The sequence below is a fragment of the Salvelinus fontinalis genome, chromosome 35, assembly GCF_029448725.1.
Source record: "Salvelinus fontinalis isolate EN_2023a chromosome 35, ASM2944872v1, whole genome shotgun sequence".
Taxonomy (NCBI): Eukaryota; Metazoa; Chordata; class Actinopteri; order Salmoniformes; family Salmonidae; genus Salvelinus; species Salvelinus fontinalis.
The window spans coordinates 21,010,105-21,030,610 of record NC_074699.1 but is presented as its reverse complement, the minus strand read 5'-3'; the positions used below and the strand labels follow the sequence as shown (position 1 = coordinate 21,030,610).

The 20,506-nt window shown below is 40.7% G+C and overlaps 2 protein-coding genes and 1 long non-coding RNA gene across 6 annotated transcripts; 2 read left to right on the top strand and 1 right to left on the bottom strand.

The window, feature by feature from the left end:
• The first annotated feature begins 1,177 nt into the window (after window positions 1-1,177).
• Window positions 1,178-14,268, top strand: LOC129834525 (cell cycle progression protein 1-like). 3 transcript variants are annotated; one of them, XM_055899600.1, is made up of 10 exons: window positions 1,178-1,309; window positions 3,909-3,979; window positions 4,348-4,462; window positions 4,732-4,817; window positions 4,920-5,127; window positions 7,393-7,719; window positions 8,963-9,081; window positions 11,285-11,410; window positions 11,713-13,073; window positions 13,167-14,268. In XM_055899600.1, exons 2-10 carry the CDS (start codon window positions 3,920-3,922, stop codon window positions 13,354-13,356), a joined length of 2,592 nt encoding a protein of 863 aa, XP_055755575.1. In that variant the 5' UTR covers window positions 1,178-1,309; window positions 3,909-3,919; the 3' UTR covers window positions 13,357-14,268. The 3 variants fall into 3 exon arrangements, with proteins under 3 accessions (XP_055755575.1, XP_055755574.1, XP_055755576.1); XM_055899599.1 differs by having other exon boundaries at window positions 3,887-3,979; XM_055899601.1 differs by lacking the exon at window positions 11,285-11,410 and having other exon boundaries at window positions 3,887-3,979.
• Window positions 13,649-19,161, bottom strand: LOC129834527 (uncharacterized). Of its 2 annotated transcripts, XR_008756277.1 has the most exons (6): window positions 18,968-19,161; window positions 16,709-17,056; window positions 16,245-16,375; window positions 15,537-16,039; window positions 15,022-15,406; window positions 13,649-14,877 (listed from the first exon to the last, which is right to left on the bottom strand). It is a non-coding gene; the product is annotated as an uncharacterized LOC129834527 (long non-coding RNA). The 2 variants fall into 2 exon arrangements; XR_008756276.1 differs by having other exon boundaries at window positions 15,537-16,375.
• A 219-nt stretch (window positions 19,162-19,380) lies between these two features.
• On the top strand, window positions 19,381-20,506 carry LOC129834526 (uncharacterized). Its single transcript, XM_055899602.1, has 2 exons — window positions 19,381-19,518; window positions 20,088-20,506. The coding sequence occupies exon 2, from the start codon at window positions 20,133-20,135 to the stop codon at window positions 20,361-20,363; it is 231 nt and encodes a 76-aa protein (XP_055755577.1). The 5' UTR covers window positions 19,381-19,518; window positions 20,088-20,132; the 3' UTR covers window positions 20,364-20,506.

The window sequence follows — 20,506 nt, the reverse complement described above, 5'->3', positions numbered from 1 at the left end:
GTTTTGGGTTTCTTTTAATGTGTGACCCATTCCTCACCATATTTACGTTTCACTGCATTTCTCCTCCCCACTCTTGTGTTTGATTGGTGTTTTTTTTAATCAATTAGTGTACTGTCTTTGACTGTGTTGCACTGACTTAAGTTTGTGCTGTCACGCTTATCTCCTATGTCATTACATATGGATGACAGACTCAAAGAGTTGGTCAACTCAACCTCTTCCTCAATCTCATTAACAAGACTTTGAATTTTACTTATATTCTTGTTACACATATTCTTAAGAATTTTGATACTACGATTAATGACAATGGTTCAATGGTTGTTCCAGATGGCCATTGCAAAGTTTTGTCATTATGCTGCATGACGGCATGTACTGCCATTGAACTAGCATGATAATCTAAACATTTATTATTATTATTTTCCCCTTTCTGTGGCAAGTCTTAACTTTCTGGTGCTCCCCAACATCACGACAACCCCGATACAATTTATGTGTCAAATTTGGGGGTTCAATGGCATTTATAATCCATTGTGTGAACTTATTCTGATCTATGCTTTTATCAGTACGGTCAACTCCATAGTTAACTTTATCACTACAGAGAACAGCATCACTATCAGTACATTCAACTCCTACTATAGCACTAGGTCCACCCTTTACTACTCCTTCCTGTGACTCAATTAATTCAAGCACCTGATTAACACCAGTGTCCGGCACAGACTCCACCACTTTACTATCCCTGCCTATGCCTTCCTTTAGCTGCATAACACAAGCACATAGGTCTATATCAAAATTCTCATCTTTCCATTTAAGCAGCCCGACACAAATCCTTTCTGTGTTTTTTGTAGCAGTTGGCCATTGCAGAATTTGGGCAACTTCAAACATGCATTATCACTCTTTTCATTGTGTTGCATAACATAATTAATTGCAATTGAAATAGTAGAATAATCCAGAGGTCTTTGTGTCCTATCTTTCAGTGTCTGAGCATGCCCTGAATTTACCCTGCTGCCTGTCCCCTGACCACTCCCTGACCTTACCCTGCTGCCTGCCCCCTTCATTGTTAATGTTTAAACATTTATTTTTCATGTATCATGAATAAATACAGGTTATTAACACGTTTCTACAATTACGTGGGAGACTTTTATTTAGAACGTTTTCGAAATTCCGTGATCGGAAGTACTAGTTTTAGTGTTGTTGACGAGACGCTGATTGTGTTGTTGTTGAATTGAAATCGATGAAGCTGTGAGGGCGCAATTGTGACTGCAATATCAAGAATCGTTTGCAGAAATTCGCACTTTCTACGTTGGAAACTTACTGGGTAATGATATTACTGTCTGGTGTTTTGTCAGGTTAGAGTGGTTTGTAAGTCATACTTCTTGTCGTTACAGAGTAGGATAAGTCAGATAAACTAACGCGTACTAGTAGCTAACTGTGCGAGCGGCTAGCTATTACTGTTAGGTAGCTAGCAAGAAGCTGTTTAAATTTCAGTCTATCTAGCAGCTGTTTGCAGAAAACACCCCTCAGTTCGCATTTTCACCTGATTGTGTCATTTCTTATGATAATTGTTAATATCGTGCATATAATAACGTTACATAGCTACATATGTAACGTTAGTTATATATATATATATATATATATATCTATTCAGACATCCATTTGTTGAATAATCGACTGCGGATTGGACTCCTCATGTGCTAACTGTAGTTGGCTAGCTAATTAGCTGGCAGCATTGCAATCCTGCACAGTGCAGCTACGAAGGCCCCCATGCATTGAACAGTGCACACCAAACTCGGTTTGTTGAAATAATATCAACAATACTCACTAGGCTTCGTTTTCCTTCACCAGTAAACTAGTTAGGTGGTAAAGTAACAGTATTCCAAAATGTTTTTCCAAAATGCCCCCCACAACCCACATTCTACACAACCACTACTGGGTACTCTGAAAGCTGTATAAACTCTTTATCATGTTCTGCTGCAAAAAGATTATGCCTATACAGAGAAACATACAAACAGTTTTCGATCTCCCCAAAAGTGGGGCATTGGTGCAATCATTCACCAACAAAGGGGGTCAGCATGACATCCCCTACCATTCATAGACGCAAACTACTTTAGCGCCTATTGACGATAGTATCTTCTTACCGGGGGAGTTGTGTTAAGTGCCCTGACGCTTACTCTAAACATTAACACGCATCGCTTGCGGTACTGTTTTGGAAGTAACGTATCTTTCATATCAGTGAAACATTATTTATTTTTAACAAAATGTAAATTACTACACACCTTTTATTGGGTTAGTGTTCCCACACAGCCATATCTCCACGTTAGAGCGCTTGTTTACGGAAGACATCATTCGCCACCTGGTGTCTAGTGTGTTCAGAACACCTGTGTGTGTAAGCAGAGAGGAAGAGAGATGTCCAACTCGGCAGAAAACCTGTCTCCCTCCTTTAGGTGGTGTTTTTTCACCGAGCAAGGAGTTTTGTATGGAGGTCAATAATGACTCGAATTTGGTCAACAAAAAAACGAATGGCTTCTTTTTCTCGAATATAAGCATAAGTTGTTCAGAGTGTATGTTAAGAGTGTATTGATATAAGTAGGACACGTGGATATCCCGGTGTTGTGCCGAAAATCTCCTCCCTGGCAGAATACTTCCCCCCTTCGCGTTCTTCATTGCTGCGACTTGTTCTAGTTGAGATTTCTGCTCTCCACACCGTTGTCAATTTAGCCTACATTTCACTGATCTTAGTAGCAGAAAGCATTTTTGTCTGCAGTTTTCAAGTGTATGTGGCGGTTCTAGCTTGTACGGTGCCCTGGGCGAACCCACTCTTCAGCCCGAGTGCGGGCGCCCCGTGCCGCCTTGGGCGGCTGCCCATGTTGCCCGTACCTAAATCCGCTACTGATTTGTATTAGTCTATAAATACATCTCTTTGCCAAAATTCGTAATCTCTCCCATGGCTTATTCGACTAGTATCTTTGAAAGTGTAAGGATAATATCTCAGCCATAGTTGTTCTGAAATGTTTATTGCTTGCCAACATTTTACTCCCTCTGTTTAATATAACACACATACATTAATTATTCATTTCGGTTGCCTATCCTGACGTGAAGTTTGTTCTATAGAAAGTATTTGACTCTGATGTGTGCCACAGAAAGTATTTGACTCTAGCCACAAAATTAAGGAAATTAGAATTGGGGGATTCTGTCAGGGGGATATTTTCGACACAACACTGGCAACTTTGAGAAAAAACGCTTTATATCCGAGTTGTCTCGAGATGGCTATGCATAGTCATGGCATGAGGCTAGTAGCATAGCATCTCTCTCCATTGAATACAGGTGGTTAAAGTCAACAACCCTCAACGAATATTCCAAAAAGTATTATAATAATGAGATGTATCCACCAACCCAAAGAACAGATAGATAGAATATTGTCAGTATATCCATAATCTTTGGGGTAAGCTAACTAGTGAGGAAGTGTAGTTCGTCAACTGGAGGCACACACAGTGTATGAATCTGTGCAAAACTGCTACAGTACGTGTATCTTTTTTATTTGAAAAATGTTCTCACTCACATGAAAGTTAAGGGGCATACCAGCATATGTTTAGAATGACGTTTCTAAACGTTAAAACACAACGTCAAAATTGTAGTTTACATGGATTCAAATGTGAGCAAATGTAATGGCTGAAAACCCTCCATATGGAGATGAATGGTTTTTGAGAGCTAGACATTCCCCTGTCAACAAGGCATGCATTATGCTGCAATGTCTGTGTACTGTTGTTGTGAACTGTCTTATCTCAATGTCATATCAGTGAACTGTGGTTTTATGCAGAATGATACATTTTGCATTTGAGTATTCATATGTTCCTCTTGTGCAAAAAATTAAAATTCACAATGCATTTTTTTACAGTGTGCTCCATTATTTTTACCAGCTGGCGGAGCCATGTCAGAGAGCTCAAGTGACACAGAGTCCTCCTGTGGGTGGACTATCATAAGTAATGAAGTAAGTCAAGTCTTTCTGACTCTACCTGGGTCCTTATTTGATTCTCCATCAGCCTGAGCACCCGAGTCCCTCTCAGCTAACCCTTGTAGGACCAATAGTCCAGTACTAGGAACCAGAGCCCTTGAAATTCCTCAGTGCACTCTAATGGGACTGGCCTATGGATATGACTGTTAGTGACTTACTAATTCAAAGTTTCATGTCATCTTAGTTACTTCTTGAGTGCCTTTATGGCAGTCAATGCCATTATGCCGACTGTCTAGATTAATTTGAAAGCCTAATGGTTAATACAGTGAACTGGAGATCATAGTATGCCTTAATGTAGGGTTGTCTAAAATGTGGTAGGCTAATATAATAGGCTTGTTTCTAAGGGTTCAGATATTGAGGCCCTGGGGCCAGAGAACGGCCTGGAATGTGTATCTGATCTCCCAGAGAGCGCAGTGCTTGAGCCAGAGCTGCTGCAGAACCAACCCACCTCTCTCTCTGGTAGGAAGAGTTACCATATGCCTTGTTATGACAAATGAAACCACTTTGAAATATCTAGGCCTATTACAAAAAAAACTATCGATGACTGGGATAAAACTGTTACAACATTGTAATATACATGTATCAGAAAAACACGACATAATTTGGTTTAACCATCTGTAATGAAACATTTATACATTTATAGCTGTATTGAGATGTTATGTGCTCACAGTAGATGGCGTGTACTCAACTTGTCTTCAAATTTTAAATGTCCTCTAAATGTGTTTCAGCTGAGTTCACTGAGGAGAGGGTCGAGTCATCTCTTGATGCCACTCTAAAAGAAGAAACGTTAGAAAAGACATTGTCTGCTTCTGAGGTGAGGGATAAAAACAAAACATTCTTCAGCTGTATATTTGTATGATTCCCATGTCGCTATGTTTCCAGTCCCTATGCCAACCATGTGGAATATCCTCTGCAGGCTGGAGGTGAGGTGGCCGGGGACGAGCAAGTGACTCTGTGCTCCTCCAGTGACCACTCTGACATTGTGACTCTGGTGGACACGAGGGAGACTGAGCTCGGGCCTTGGGATGAGCAGACGGTGGAGGAGGAAGAGGGAGCAGTCAGTGAGGAGCTCTACCTGGGCACCTCTTCCAGCAGCCAGTACACCTTCAGCGCAGCAGAGACTGGTAGGGCAAACCAACACACCCTTTAGGGGATGTTTCAATGAATTCCAATATGAGGGAAATTGGAGAATTTAGATACATTTGTATTTATCTTCACAGTTCAAAGTTAGAGATGTTTCCATGCAAGGTTTGATGGTCTGGTGATGATCAATCAACTTAAGTGGATAAGAGAACAGATAGGGCATGACGACAAACAGAAGAAACCAACAAAGCACTCCTTCCTATCCCCTTCCCCTTGTCCTAAAGCCAGGCTGATGATGGGCCACTGGAAGCTTCCACAGAGTCTGTGGGACTTGGGCTGCCAACTGAAAGGGCAGATGTCTGGCAGCCGTTCTCTCTCAGGTGGTATAAACTGGACTGGTGTGAATATGATAGTGTGCTGCTTGTCTTGCTCAACACAGTGTGGTAGGTCTAAACCTGATAAACTGTTGTCAGGGCAAATGCTGTCCGATGATGTAAACAAGTTCTGCTTCTTTTGAAGGGTGTAGCAACCGCCACTAACGAAATACTGGCGTGGTATTTCGGCATGATGTGTGTTTTTTTAGGCTTAACAACTGGAAGTTGCCCTAGTGATGATTTGGTTAAATGTCATTGGTTTGACTGATATACCTGATGTTTAATTAGCCCAGCCTATAATACATTTTATTTCAGAAAAATTGTATATCAGAATATTTGATTAGTTGTTATTCTGGATCTCCTGTTTTTCTCTTTTAACTTTAGGCTAGGGTTCACCTCTGATCATGTAACCTAGATTAAACTTGATACTGAGGCATGTTGTTTACATGTTGCTCCTATTACCAGAGGGATGTCTTTAATCAGATTTTGCAATCAATGGTTATTGTTAATCAAAACATAAGCACATTTTCACAGCAATGTGGGTCCGTTTTACAGGTTTGGCATTTCTTCTGGAAGACTAAAGCATTATTTTTGTTTCCCCAGTTGAATGTGCACCAATGTCATGATGCCTAGCTTTACAACAGGGGTCTCCAACCCTGTTTCTGGAGAGCTACCCTCCTGTAGGTTTTTGCGACAATCTCAGTTGTAACTCACCTGGTTTTTAAACCAGCTAATTGTTAGAATCAGGTGTGCTAGACTGAAAACCTACAGGACTGTAGCTCTCCAGGAACAGGGTTGGAGAGCCCTGCTTTATAAAAAACTGTATAGGCTTTAAAGGGGAGCTGACATTCCTGATTTGGCTTAGTTTTTGAACTTGGTCATTGAGAAATGCAGCAGCCATGGCTGAAGCCAAATAAGAGTTGTCTTGGGGGGGGGGTGTGGTTTAATGTGTGTGTGTGTGTGTGTGTGTTCACACGTGGCAAGTGTTTGTGTACTGTTTTGGCAGAGTGGATGTACAATCACTCACCCTTCTAGATAACTTGAAAGGCTAACCAGGTCTTGTCTTGATATCGCCTTGGCTAGTTAGTGCTAGCCAACTTATTTAGCCAATTAGCTTCACCCTCTGGTGTGCCGCTGTGGCAAAGTTGGTTTGACATTGAATAGCTTATCTCTAGGGCTAGTTAGGGGCCGTCAATAAATGACTGTAAATGGGGACAATATTTTAATGTTTCACATCCTTTAGTTTTCTCATTCAATGCTTTCAATATTTGAATTTCCACAATTTATAGCAGGTTTGAGGTTTTTAAGTAAGTACATTTGGAGCTATTGACATTTTAAAATATTGTCCCATGTACATTGTGTAATTTACTGATGGTCCCTAAATAGCCCCATAGGGATATCACATGTCAAACCAAATTGACCATGGGCATTACGATGGGGTCGCCTGCAGCTGAGCACTGAATTGATGATTACTTGGTACTGCCAACTGTGGGCAGGATTGAAATAAACCCAACCCAAGGAAAACTGTTACGGTACCCATACATTTTCTTTCCATCTCGCAAATCATTGTTTTGGACGAGACTGACTTTATGACCAAAATTATCCCATTTACACTTTGTAGTCAATTTTGATAGTAGAATAACTGTTTCTGACTCATATCGATGCCACATAGGCCATTTTCAAAATGAGAAGTAGCTTTTTAGGGGCAGTCGCTCTTTAATTAGAATTGAATGGAGACATGATATATTGCCATGGACCGCACTTTGTAACTAGATCAATGAGGGCAATTAAAACAATATATTTTAAGCAGCAATGTGCTGTTAATTATTTTAGCAGCATAAGCATGGTTTACAAGCATGTCAACCTACATGTCTACCTTGTAATTATGGTTCAGTGCACTAATGATTCTGTGTGGGTGTGTGTATGTTGCAGTTTTCCCTGCGGAGCAGCCTGTGATTGCAGACTCCAGCAGCAGTGAGGATGAGGGAGGAGAGCAGGTCACCCCAGTAGTGCGGAGGCGCAGGGTGAGGAAGAGCACCACTAGCTCTGTGCCTGAGCCTGGAGAGGAGGTGCAGGAGTCTGGCCACAGTGACCGAGAGGAGACTCGAGAGGAGGACCAGAAGGAGGTACAGGAGGAGGAGGTGCAGCAGGAACCTTGCGTTGCAGCCCCACCTCAAGGCCATGTCAGCAGCACCCTTAACAAATGTATCCTACTAGCCCTCATCATCGCCATCAGCATGGGCTTTGGTCACTTCTATGGTAAGCATCATGGGAAAGTATTGGTACATATGTGATGAAGAATTTCAATGTTGCTCATTATAAGTATGGAATCATTGGTAAAAGGAATTCACGAGGAGGGCTGTTTTAGCAGTTTTAACTTGTGTTGGTTTTGTGTTCTAGGAAAATTTGAAGGTACAGTATGGAGTGAATGGTATGAGGGTAATTGTCTAACTCAACTTGCTTAGGTGCATAAGTCATGATAATGTCATGTGAATGTCATGTGTCATCACCGCATCGTAGTTTTGAATAGCACAAACTAAACCTATGTGTGTTTAGTGGGATTATGCAAAGCATGTCAAGTGCCTACATAGATATATTTGATCATATTGAAAGGATACACATCCTATTAAGATAGTGAAAAGAGAATTACAGTGCTTCTGTTGACTTCTTGAATCCATCCTCATCAGAATGTTTGTTATATGTAGAAACAAATAATTTAGTCATGGGGTGGCAGGTAGCCTAGTGGTTAAGAGGGTCGATGTGCCCTTGAGCAAGGCGCTTAACCCAGATTGCTCCTGTAAGTCACTCTGGATGAGCGTGTCTGCTAAATGGTTCAAATGTAAAAATGTAATATAGTATCTGGGTTGTGGTCAATAAGCAATCAGTTTTCCAATGTTATTGGCAGCTCAGAGCTGGCTGAAAGGTGACATTCTGAATATGACTGATAAACATAATCATAGAGGTGTGCCACATTTTGTGAGTTGACTCCAAACCAGATGCCCATGATGGGACACTTGTTTAATGTAAGTCAATTTATTTTCTGTTTTTGTGTGTGGTAGTATATTACTTTCATGTGCCATCTTCTTTGGTAAGGTGAGGTAACAATGGGTTCCTAATTTCCCAAGGGTCAGGGAATTCCAACACCTACATCCCACACATGGAATGTCGGGCGTTTTCTAATTTGCCAGCGAGTGTGGTCATAAGTCAATAACCATACACACAATAACAAATTGCTGTTATTGAGTTCATTTTGCCACTGCTGATCAATGTCACCAAATAGTTTTGAATCTTGGAAACCCTAATTGGGCTGCATGGATAAGTCTTGAAATGTTTGTTTGTCCAAGAATGGGAACCCTTTTTATTGCACCTAACATGACGTGGACATTTCCCACAACTTTTTCTACTTCTGTGTTACTATTCTTGAATGTGTATTATCTTCTGGTGAATCATGTCTATGCCTATGGAAAATGAAGGGAATGCCAAATATTTCATTCTAACACAGGCACAGTACAGGTTCAGGAGAGGCAGAAGATTGTGGAGAAGCTCTGTGGAGTGAATGACCTTGGTAATTCGAGAGATCTGCAGCCTCAGTGTCATAAAGGACCAAATGTCATCAGCAAGGTCTGTAAAGAGTTCTTGATGGATACATTTAGGTATCATAAGCCACCTCCCTCTATCCTTCTCAAATAAATTAGCATAATAAAACAAAATACATGTTATTTTCCTGTCTTAGAAACGAATTGTTTAAAAAAAAAAAATCTTTGGTGAACTTTGTTTCAGCTATAGAATTCTCTCATTCTTTTGACTGAACACGTGGAGATTACAGGCATTAAAGTGCCAGTAGTCCTAATGTCACATTTGGAACTATCAGTATCATATTTTAGGAAGAACTTTTAAGCATTTCAATATAAAATTGATCTATCCACAACTTTTACAGCAATGCCCAGTGAGCACTCATTTCACTATTATTCGTCAAGAAAATCTAACTTCTGTGGTAAGTATGCTTATGCCTCAACTAAAGCACACTATTGCTTCTTCCAGAGAGCAATTTGCTCGCAAAATAATGTATCTTCACCACCAACCACACAGAAGGATGTATTTTATTTTAATTCAATTTTTTTTTACAAATTATGCTTCAAACGAAGTGGTCCAACACTATCTAGCTTTGTTACATTTTCCACTGATCTCAAATAGTTTGATATGACATACAGTAGCAAAATGTTTCTTTAGGCAATGAGGTCCTTGTATTGAAATACATTGCAAGCCCGCTATATTATACTGTGTAGCCTATCCTTGTTTTTGTGGTTTATATTTAGGGGTTCACAGCAACACTGAAATATATTTTTATGCTTAGATTTTTTTTTCTTGACTTGGTCAATTAACTTAAGATTTGATTGGTAACTGTTTTTCTAATTTGGCACACCGAAACTATGATTAACTTAGACAAATGATTGCACCGATTGGCCTAAAGGTGGCAGTGTTAAGCAACCTCACTTAAACCCTCATATCCTCCGCCCCGTTTAACCTAGAGACTTGAAACGTTGTATGTAGGTGTCTTTCTTTATGCTGAACAAATTTGCCTCAAGGACCCATAAAGTCCGTCAGCATAGATGTTTCTCCGTCTTGAACATTTTGGAAAACTTAAGACCAAATTCGGCATGTAGGCCCATGGTACATCTCTTAACTTAGTAAGAGAAAAGCTAAGGGATTGGTTACAAGATGGCTGAGTTATTGATAATCCGATTTTACGTGTCCATTTAAATCCTTTGTAAATCCACTTCAAAATTGCCTATCAACTTAACTTAACTGAACCATGTTAAGTTTGGCATTGATATCTTTAAAAATAAGGAAACTTAGTCAAAAGTTAATTGTTATGTAAAATAATCATAAATCTCATGGTCTAAATGTCAGATTCACTCCAAATGTGGTCTTTGGACTCATCAAAATAGTTCCTAAAGAGTAAATAAACATTAATGCATTCAAAGATGGCCACACTATACCAGTAGATGCGTATATGCTAAAATAGGTTTAAAATACTTCAAAAATCTTCTTCTCATGAACCATTGGACCAAATTACACCAACTTTGGAAAGTAAGCCCATGGTACATGTCTTAAATTACTTTGAGAAAGACGAAGGGATTGGTCAAAATCGGATTATGTGTCCATTTAAACCAGTGTAAATATACTCCATAGTGGTCTAGCAACTTGAAATTTGTCATCGCTGTCATGGACATCCCTAAGATGAACCACACTGAATTTGGTTTTGATATCTCAAAAACAAGGAAACTATTAACAAGTCATGTAATGCTAATGCTCAAAATCATCTGCAGGCATATTCTCCTCATGAACCATACATCAGATTCAGTCCAGATTTTGTATTTAGACATAAGGCTTTTAATAGTTTTTTCTTCTTCTCTGCATTCAAATATGGCCACACTGTACCAAAAGATGCACATATGCTAATGATAAAAAAATCTTGAAATCTTCTTCTCAATGCTTTCAGTGATTGCACATAAAGGAAGATAGTTCCTACATGATAAAGTGCTTTCTTTGTCTCCAACTGATATTTTCTCCTTTTTCATCCTGTGACCCCTGTTCATATTGCTGCTCGCAGCTATATTTGTGATTTCACATTTAAACTCTTCATGTTACGTGACTATTCTCTACGAATACTATTCTCTACGATTTGTTTTTGATGGCTTTTTGCCCCCTTGAGAACCATTTGACACTCCACTTAACTGTAGAGTGAGATGAAGCTTAAGTGTATTCTCATTTTATAGCAATGCATTTGCTCACTTTGGTGATGCTGTTTCCACACGTTTAGGACGTGGTTAAGAGTCTGAGAGAAGACCTAAAGGACAAGAGTGACATGATGCTGTCCCTCACAGGGATTATGGACAAGCTTACTAAAGAGAACCAGGATCTCAGATCCAAACAGGCCCAGCTACAGGTAACATGCAAGTACAGGTTACGGTTAAAATGTAACACTAGTGGTGGATCTTTCCATATAAATTGAAGGTGGACTAATATCTACAGATAAAGATTCAAATGCTGCAACAAAATTCACCATGAATTGATTTGTCGTTTATTCCTCTGACTGTGAAGAAATTGTATTTTGTCATCGTTTCACAGTTAACCATCTTCATTATTAATTTAAGCCCAACTGTTCCCCTTGTTGTTCATATGTTAAGTGTTTTGCTAATACGCCTTTGTGGATGCATAACAAATTATGTATTTTTGTTTTGAACCAAGGCCCAGAAAGAAGACTTGGTCGTGAAACTGAAGCAGACTGGCGAAAAGAGGGTTAAGATTGAGTCTAAGCAGAGTCACCTGATGGTGGAGAACCAGCTGCTGAAGAGCTCCCTGGAGCGTGAGGAGGAGGCCCTGTCCACCCTTCAGGAGGAGCTGAGGAACCTGCGCTCCCAGATCCGAGAACTGGAGGAGACTGGGGCCGGGGCAGACTCCATACTGTCTGAGAACCAGAGGCTGAAGGAACACCTGGAGGAGGAGACACAGCGCCTCCGCAGCTTCCTGAGCCAGAGGGAGGCCCTGATGGCTGAGGCCCAGACGCTGAGGAGGGAGCTGGATAATGAGCGGAGGGTGACTGACCAGCTTAGGGAGCAGCTGAGCAGCCGCAACACCAGGGCTGGAGGAGAGGCCGACCCGGAGACAGAGGAGCTGCAGTCACGGCTCATGGAGTTGCAGAAGAAGCTGAGCTTTGAGCAGCAGCGCTCTGACCTTTGGGAGAGGCTCTATGTGGAAACTAAAGAGGAGCGGGCCAAGGGAGACGAGCAGGCCAAAGTCAAGAGGTCCAAGGATGGTGTGATAGGGAAGGTGAAAGACACTTTTGATGCGGTGAAGAACTCCACCAAGGAGTTTGTGCACCATCACAAAGAGCAGATAACGAAAGCCAAAGAGGCTGTGAAGGAGAATCTGAGGAAGTTCTCTGATTCTGTGAAATCCACCTTCCGCCACTTCAAGGACTCTGCTTCGCGTATGATGGACAAGACTTACCGGCCTCACGATCGGAGGTTTCACGAGAGGAAGGAAGCCAAGACAGAGCAGCAGGAGTATCATAGAGACCATGGAAACAAGCACTCAGAGGAGGAACCATGGCAGCCCATAACCCACAAGCCCCTGCATCGTCACCCTCGTAAATCCACTGATGACTCTTTCCAGGCACACCGTAACACCCGGAAGTCAGGGGGTAAAGTTGAGGAGGACCCAGAGGCTGAGCCACAACAAAGAGGAGTGCCCAAAGGTTGCTCTGGGGTTTTCGACTGTGCCTACCAAGAATCCATGAGCCTCTTCAACAAAGCCATGGACCCCATAAGAGCAGATGAGTTCAACCAGCTGCTTCACAGCTACCTCCAGCAGGAGGTTGACCACTTCCACCACTGGACTGAGCTGGAGAGCTTTATTAACAATTTCTTTCACAACGGCGTCTTCATCCACGATCAGATGCTGTTCACAGACTTTGTTAGTGGTGTGGAAGACTACCTGGAGGACATGGATGAGTACCATGGCCACAACGATGACGTCTTTGAAGATCTTGATGAGTATGTCTACAGGCACTTCTTTGGAGATACCTACTCAAAACGTTATGGGTCAAGGTAAGTTTATAGTTTTCATAACTGTTTTTCCAATAGAATCTTGTGAATGTTGTGCTTTGCCATATTCTGACATTTCTTTTTGCCAACTCACAGTATACCCTTTGAAGTGCCAAATACGGATACTAAAGAAGAAAGACTAGCCAAGCAGCAGCAGCGTAATCAGAGGGCCCGGCCCCGGTCACAAAGAGAGAGGAAGTGGAGCAGAGCAGGACGGAACACAGACAGACACATGGCTGATGTAAAAATAGAGTTGGGTCCTATGCCCTTTGATCCCAAATATTGAGAATAATCTTACCTAATGAATCCGTTTTAATAATGGCTGATATTGTAGTTGCAAAGGCTATTTAGGATGTGTTTGATGGAAAGCCTTTTCACTTCTTATTCTTCTGTTTTTGTGATTTTGCACAATGTTCCTTTAACGCTGCCGAATGTCCCCTTCCTGTGTTGTGTAAGCAATCCTTAGGTTAGTGTCAATGGTGGTGTATCTGACTGCATCTAATCTCATGCGCACAAAGAAAATTATTGCTGCAATGATTTAGCCATGAATTGTCTTTAAATATGACTAACTACAGCAATTAAACATGGGAATACAGTAAGTAAATCTGACAGTAGCTAACTCTGTAGTACACATTCATTGTCATCAGGTCAGCTGTTTCATGTTCTTTTTAAGAGCCATCACTGACTAATTTGTACAACATTTCTTATTTTTGGGCCTTGTTTAAAAAAAAAAATCATCTGTTACCATTTTAATTGTCTAAATGTAGGCCTATTGCGAATGAATAATGATTCATTGGATGGATCCAACAATGGAAAGAAATATAATTTGTCAGTGGCATTGAGAAGTTATGCACTGACAAATACACTTTAATTTCCATTCCAAATTGATAATTGTGAGATGATAGCCTAAACAATTGCTGACAATGATACTGTTGTGTGCAGTAAAACTTTAAAAGTAGCAAAACCACTGAGAAATACTTGCAAGAATGCAAGCTGGTTCCACAGTCGATTTCTATAATTTGCTGCTACGTTACATATGTTTAAAATGGTGAGATAAAGTGCAACTGTGTTGTCGTTAAATTGTTCAGTAACATTCCAACTTTGGCTTGTTTTATTAAGGCTGATTTATTTCCTTTCATTTACAGATGTGCTGTTGAAAATTAATTGCAGCTTCCCAATAAAAAAAAGTGAATATTAATTGCTTCTCCCCCCCTAATATAGTGGGCTGTCTGGCTAGGTGTTGCATTATTTTCAGTGTTTAAAAGATCAATCTGTTATTCAGTTTTAATTATAATTTATTCCTCTACATTACAGATCCATTTTGATATAACTTCCCAATGGCTTGTGCCAATGGTCAAGATGGTTCTGTTCAGTGCATTTTGTAAACTAGGATGCTTCTTCAAACTCATCCTTGAGATACATGAGTAAGGAAAATCTTTGTGCTTCTTAGAAATGTATTCTCATTCTGTTCAGTGCCTTTGATAAACTAGGATGCTTTTTCCAACTCGTCCTTCAGGAACGTGACTGTGGAATATTTCTGTACTTCTCATAAATCTATTCCCCTCCAAGAATGCAGAGATCTCCCGAGGACAGAAAAAGCTAATAATAAAAGTGATTGTAACAGTGAAGGAGCCATTAGTCATTAGTCTTGAATTACAAAATGCAGGGTATCTAACCTTCTTCAGAACATCAAAGAACACCAGGTGGGTTGGCAGCATTGATGTATAAGGAAATGAGGTCAACCAATGATGAGGATCAGCGAAGAATCTCTCAGCTTCATCGACATAGCTCTTGTCTCCTGTGAGATCTGGTGGACATTCTAGTAAATACATCTTCATTGGACAGTGGATGTGACTACAAAATGTATATTGAATATTTACTGCACTGCCTCGGTAGCTATAAGCATGTCACAGTTCTTACTCATGCAAAAGCCCCCAAAAATGGACTGTACCTGTAGAAAGGTGTAGAGTGACAGGGCATTAGAAAGAGGACTTCAGGCAGTGGCGGGGTTGAAGGATCGCTGTTGTCACACAGGGTCTGGAGGAGACCCATGACAACCAGTGTGCCTCGCTGGTGAAGCAGAACTGTGTACAGGGCTGGGACTAGGTTGGAGACCAATAAGGCACATGCGGTAGGCCGTCTCCAGGTTCTCAGATTCACCAAAGCTATCCCTGCAATAAACGAGGACCCCATGTCGTGCATAGGGTATGACTGTATGTTGCTAGTTTGGTTACTTGCAGTCATTGGAATCTTTCAGGAAATTGTAGCACTCACAAAATACCATGCAGAAAGGCAAAACAGGGTAGATGAATCTGAACTCCTTGTGCGCAAGACAACTGCATTGAGTAGAAAAACGTGCAAATTCTGAAATTCCCTATGATATGAATTGTCTAATGTAAGGATGTTTTTGGCCCATACATTACAGTAAGTACATTTTACACAACACAGAAAGACAAAAGACCATACCTGTAAACCATTACTGTCCAGACTATTGTTATTAACATGATTCTGTATCTTTTTGAAGCCAGTGTGCATCCATACAGGAAGAAAGGAAGATGAGGGCCAATGACGACCACAAAACCCTGAGTAAAGTACCAGTGCCATGGATGAGAGCCATAGAACTCAGCCGCGTTGTGAAAAACATTAAACTTAAGGAAGTTGTACTGCACCAGGGTCCACTGCTAGAGAAAATGGTTTTAATGCACTTGTGTTAATTAACACAAACATTACAGCTTGTGATTTATAATTACCTTTACTTTATTATTTTTTAAACAATGCTTTTCCTACCTTTCCATAGAACATGCAGTCAAAACCTCACTCTGCAGCTGAGGCACAATGGTCTTTCTCAAATCAAAGCACTCACCCAATGGGAAGGCAAAGGTGAGTTATGAGTTTCAGCTTCTTATCTTCCTGCCAGAAGTGGTACACCAACAGAGGCCACACAAGCAAGGCTGTCGGACGAACAATGACTGCCAAGGCAACCAGGATCAAATATTTTGTGTGCGAAAGAAAACAAGCAAACTCTGTTTTAAACAGAATGTTATTAATGGAGCGTTATTAAAAGGTATAACTTTTGTAAAGGTATTTTGTAACTTTCCGTGTAATGGGAAATACTTAGATGCACAGTAAGTGAAATGGTTTTATGTTCGAGTTGTGTATCGGTGTAAGTCCAACCTGTTGTGTGTTTTAAAGCCAGGCAGAGGATAGTAATAGAGAGCCAGAGTTGTGAGTGTGGTCTCCATGGTGTTGGTCACGGTCCGAGTGCAGCAGTGCCATGTGAACCAAGAACAGAGCTGGCAGAGGTACTAGTAACAAAAAAAGAGAAAGAGGCTTTGTCACATGGTTTCAGCCCATATTACCCAGAACTGGAATAAGTGAAAAGGTTATGAGAAACAAAGTAGTCCATGTTGTTTTTACTGTCCATTTGGCAACGTCAGAATGCTCCAGTGATTGGATAAGACAGTAGAGTTTAATATCAGCCAATGCAGAAAGCAGTGACTGCACAACTCGAGGTAGCCATACATGCAGAATCCACAATATACACTGTACAGATTTTGACAATGGGGTCACATGCAATGCATTTCGCATCAGCACTATAAGTTGCTGCAAAATATGAAGATGTACTCAATATGACTTACCAAGAGTTGAACTGCGTCATAGGTGAAGAAGTGCAATATCTTATATATAGCTGCAAAGAAGAGAGGGTAGGAGAACCCTCTTATATCTGCTGTCCACTCCCACGTCAAATAGCTACAGGTGAAGTTATTAAGGATTTAGCAGAATACACAGCCTATTGTCCACAAAAAGGTTATTAGAAGGGTACTGCTTAAACTCAAGAATATTGTTGCAAGAATATTCAAAAACCATAAGATGTGCGATTTCGAGGGACTGCCAGTACTCATCCGGGACAAAGCTGGTCTGGACCAGGAAGCAGTTGATGAGACGAAATGCCACAGTGAAGACACTGACATGGACCCCCAATACACCTGAGGAGAAGAAGAATAAACAAAAACACGTCAGATTAGGCTGCTTGTGTTAGATGTGCATTGGTAATTACATCCATTATCAACTAGTCATTTGAAAGACTCAAGCATTCTGAAACTGCAAGTACAATTGCATGCTCCTGGATCACCTGTTGCGTACTTCAATTTAATTTGCATTTATTTATTTAACCTTTAATTAACTAGGCAAGTCAGTTAAGAACACATTCTTATTTATGTTGATGTAGCTAGCTAAACTTTATTTCCATTCTAACTTTTATCATCAACAGCAGTTTGACATTTGTTCAGTCTGCTAAAAATATGATAGCTGCTATAACAAACAAGGAACATACAGTCGTGTCCAAAAGTTTTGAGAATGACACATATTAATTTCCACAAAGTTTGCTGCTTCAGTGTCTTTAGATATCTTTGTCAGATGTTACTATGGAATATTGAAGTATAATTACAAGCATTTTACAAGTGTCAAAGGCTTTTATTGACAATTACATGAAGTTGATGCAAAGAGTCAATATTTGCAGTGTTGACCCTTCTTTTTCAAGACCCCTGCAATCCGCCCTGGCATGCTGTCAATTAACTTCTGGGCCACATCCTGACTGATGGCAGCCCATTCTTGCATAATCAATGCTTGGAGTTTGTCAGAATTTGTGGGGTTTTGTTTGTCCACTTGAGGATTGACCACAAGTTCTCAATGGGATTAAGGTCTGGGGAGTTTCCTGGCCATGGACCCAAAATATTGATGTTTTGTTCTCCGATCCACTTAGTTATCACTTTTGCCTTATGGCAAGGTGCTCCATCATGCTGGAAAAGGCATTATTCGTCACCAAACTGTTCCTGGATGGTTGGGAGAAGTTGCACTCGGAGGATGTATTGCTACTATTCTTTATTCATGGCTGTGTTCTTAGGCAAAATTGTGAGTGAGCCCACTCCCTTGGCTGAGAAGCAACCCCCCACATGAATGGTCTCAGGATGCTTTACAGTTTGCATGACACAAGACTGATGGTAGCGCTCACCTTGTCTCCTACGGACAAGCTTTTTTCCAGATGCCCCAAACAATCGGAAAGGGGATTCATCAGAGAAAATGACTTTACCCCAGTCCTCAGCAGTCCAATCCCTGTACCTTTTGCAGAATATCAGTCTGTCCCTGATGTTTTTCCTGGAGAGAAGTGGCTTCTTTGCTGCCCTTCTTGACACCAGGCCATCCTCCAAAAGTCTTCACCTCACTGTGTGCATATGCACTCACACTTGCCTGCTGCCATTCCTGAGCAAGCTCTGTACTGGTGGTGCCGCGATCCCGCAGCTGAATCAACTTTAGGAGACAGTCCTGGCGCTTGCTGGACTTTCTTGGGTGCCCTGAAGTCTTCTTCACAACAATTGAACCGCTCTCCTTGAAGTTCTTGATGATCCGATAAATGCTTGATTTAGGTGCAATCTTACTGCCAGCAATATCCTTGCCTGTGAAGTCCTTTTTGTGCAAAGCAATGATGACGGCACGAGTTTCCTTGCAGGTAACCATGGTTGACAGAGGAAGAACAATGATTCCAAGCACCACCCTCATTTTGAAGCTTCCAGTCTGTTATTCAAACTCAATCAGCATGACAGAGTGATCTCCAGCCTTGTCCTCGTCAACACTCACACCTGTGTTAACGAGAGAATCACTGACATGATGTCAGCTGGTCCTTTTGTGGCAGGGCTGAAATGCAGTGGAATTTTTGAGGAGGGAATTCAGTTCATTTGCATGGCAAAGAGGGACTTTGCAATTACTTGCAATTCATTAGATCACTCTTCATAACATTCTGGAGTATATGCAAATTGCCATCATACAAACTGAGGTAGCAGACCTTGTGAAAATTAATATTTGTGTCATTCTTAAAACTTTTGGCCACGACTGTACTGTACCATTATCAAGAGGACATGTTTCTTCTTCACTATATAGTTGGGATTTTCGTTTCCTCATTTTAACAGGCTCTGCTTTGTTTCCAATATTTAAGCGTGCACGAATCTTTTCCATTACTTAAACTAAACTAAAACTAACTACATATAACGTAGCTAATTCGAGCAGCACCAAAATTCACATTAGTTCCGTGTTTGTGCTCTGAGGTAGATGACGTCAGACGATTCCTAGGAAAGTAAATGCTATTGTCAAGATATCATTATTGTGTTACATATCGGTGATGTAAAATTATACAGCTTGCAATGTTATCTGTACCACGTATAGAACATACAATTGATTGAATAAATTATGATATGCATTTTATGGGGATGAATCATACAAGTCCCAAATCGCATTTTAAGTTTATTGTTGTCCTTTATCTTGTCCCGTTTCAGTCGCCGTAGATGTATGTTCGACCTTTGCACTCAAACCAAACGACGCTTTCTAGCCAGCGTTAGTTGTTTAATTGTTAGAATTGTAGACGGTTTGGTCTAAACACACTTCATAAAAGATCGGGGTGAGTTATGTTAAAGCAAGAAAAATTATGAAAACACAAGATTTGTGTGTCATTTGTCTCTCACTAGCTAGCTATGGCTAACAACCTACGGTTTTGTCTAGAGGGATACAGTTTTTGTGAAAGTTGACTTTTTGTAGCAGGTTAGAATTTATACAGCAGGTTAGGATAACCAATTAACATTAGTGTAAGTGTAGTAGCGCAGGATCTGGTTGAGTATGAGTGGAGAGTTTTGCAATGTCGCATGTTTACAAAGAATCTGACACCACAGGGACGTACAACAATTCATGTCATTATTATTCATATGCTGTATGTAGCTGAGGTTCGCGTTTACATCACTAATGCTGTATCATGCACACAATGTTTTATAAATGCTTACATTTCCTTCTCTGCATATGTAGCAGCTTGGTAATGTCACATCATCCACGTGATTTAAACTTTTGATAGGACATTCTACTGCACAATTGAGCCCCATGAAGAAAGCTTTGTGTGCTTCCTGCAAAAACGTAATGTACAACATCAGTGTGACAATACAAAGCAAAGCTTTTGGGTAACCTCTTCTATTCTTCCAGGATCATCGATGCAAGTGTAGGTGGGACTCCTGATCCAGAGAGAACATGTTTCGACGAAGGATACCCTTTGCACAGATAGCCTTTGCCACTGTGCTAGGAGTTGCTGGGGGAGTTTATATATATAGACCCATGTTTGAGCCCCAGCACAATAACTCTGTTCCAGAGACTTTGAGTCAAACTGAGGACAATAAGATGCCTGAAAGCCAAGGACAGTCTAGAGATAGCAACAATGTGCCCGAGGGTCCTGGACAGTATGAAATCAATAGAACTGTGTAGGAGAGTGTGGGACAGTCAGCGGCCTATGCAGAAGTGGCTGTCAAGGAATCATTTCAGTTAATTTGTGGTTTGGTGTGTAAATTAGACGTGAATTTTAATGTTAAATAAAATCCCTTCTGCTACTGAAAGATCTCACAAATCCA

Excerpts from the sequence above, each read along its gene's own strand:
- LOC129834526 (XM_055899602.1), top strand. The coding sequence starts at position 20,133 with ATGTTTCGACGAAGGATACCCTTTGCACAGATAGCCTTTGCCACTGTG.
- LOC129834525 (XM_055899600.1), top strand. The coding sequence starts at position 3,920 with ATGTCAGAGAGCTCAAGTGACACAGAGTCCTCCTGTGGGTGGACTATC. Across the intron at positions 9,082-11,284 it reads GACCAAATGTCATCAGCAAG|GACGTGGTTAAGAGTCTGAG; the intron begins GTCTGTAAAGAG and ends CCACACGTTTAG. Across the intron at positions 13,074-13,166 it reads TCAAAACGTTATGGGTCAAG|TATACCCTTTGAAGTGCCAA; the intron begins GTAAGTTTATAG and ends GCCAACTCACAG.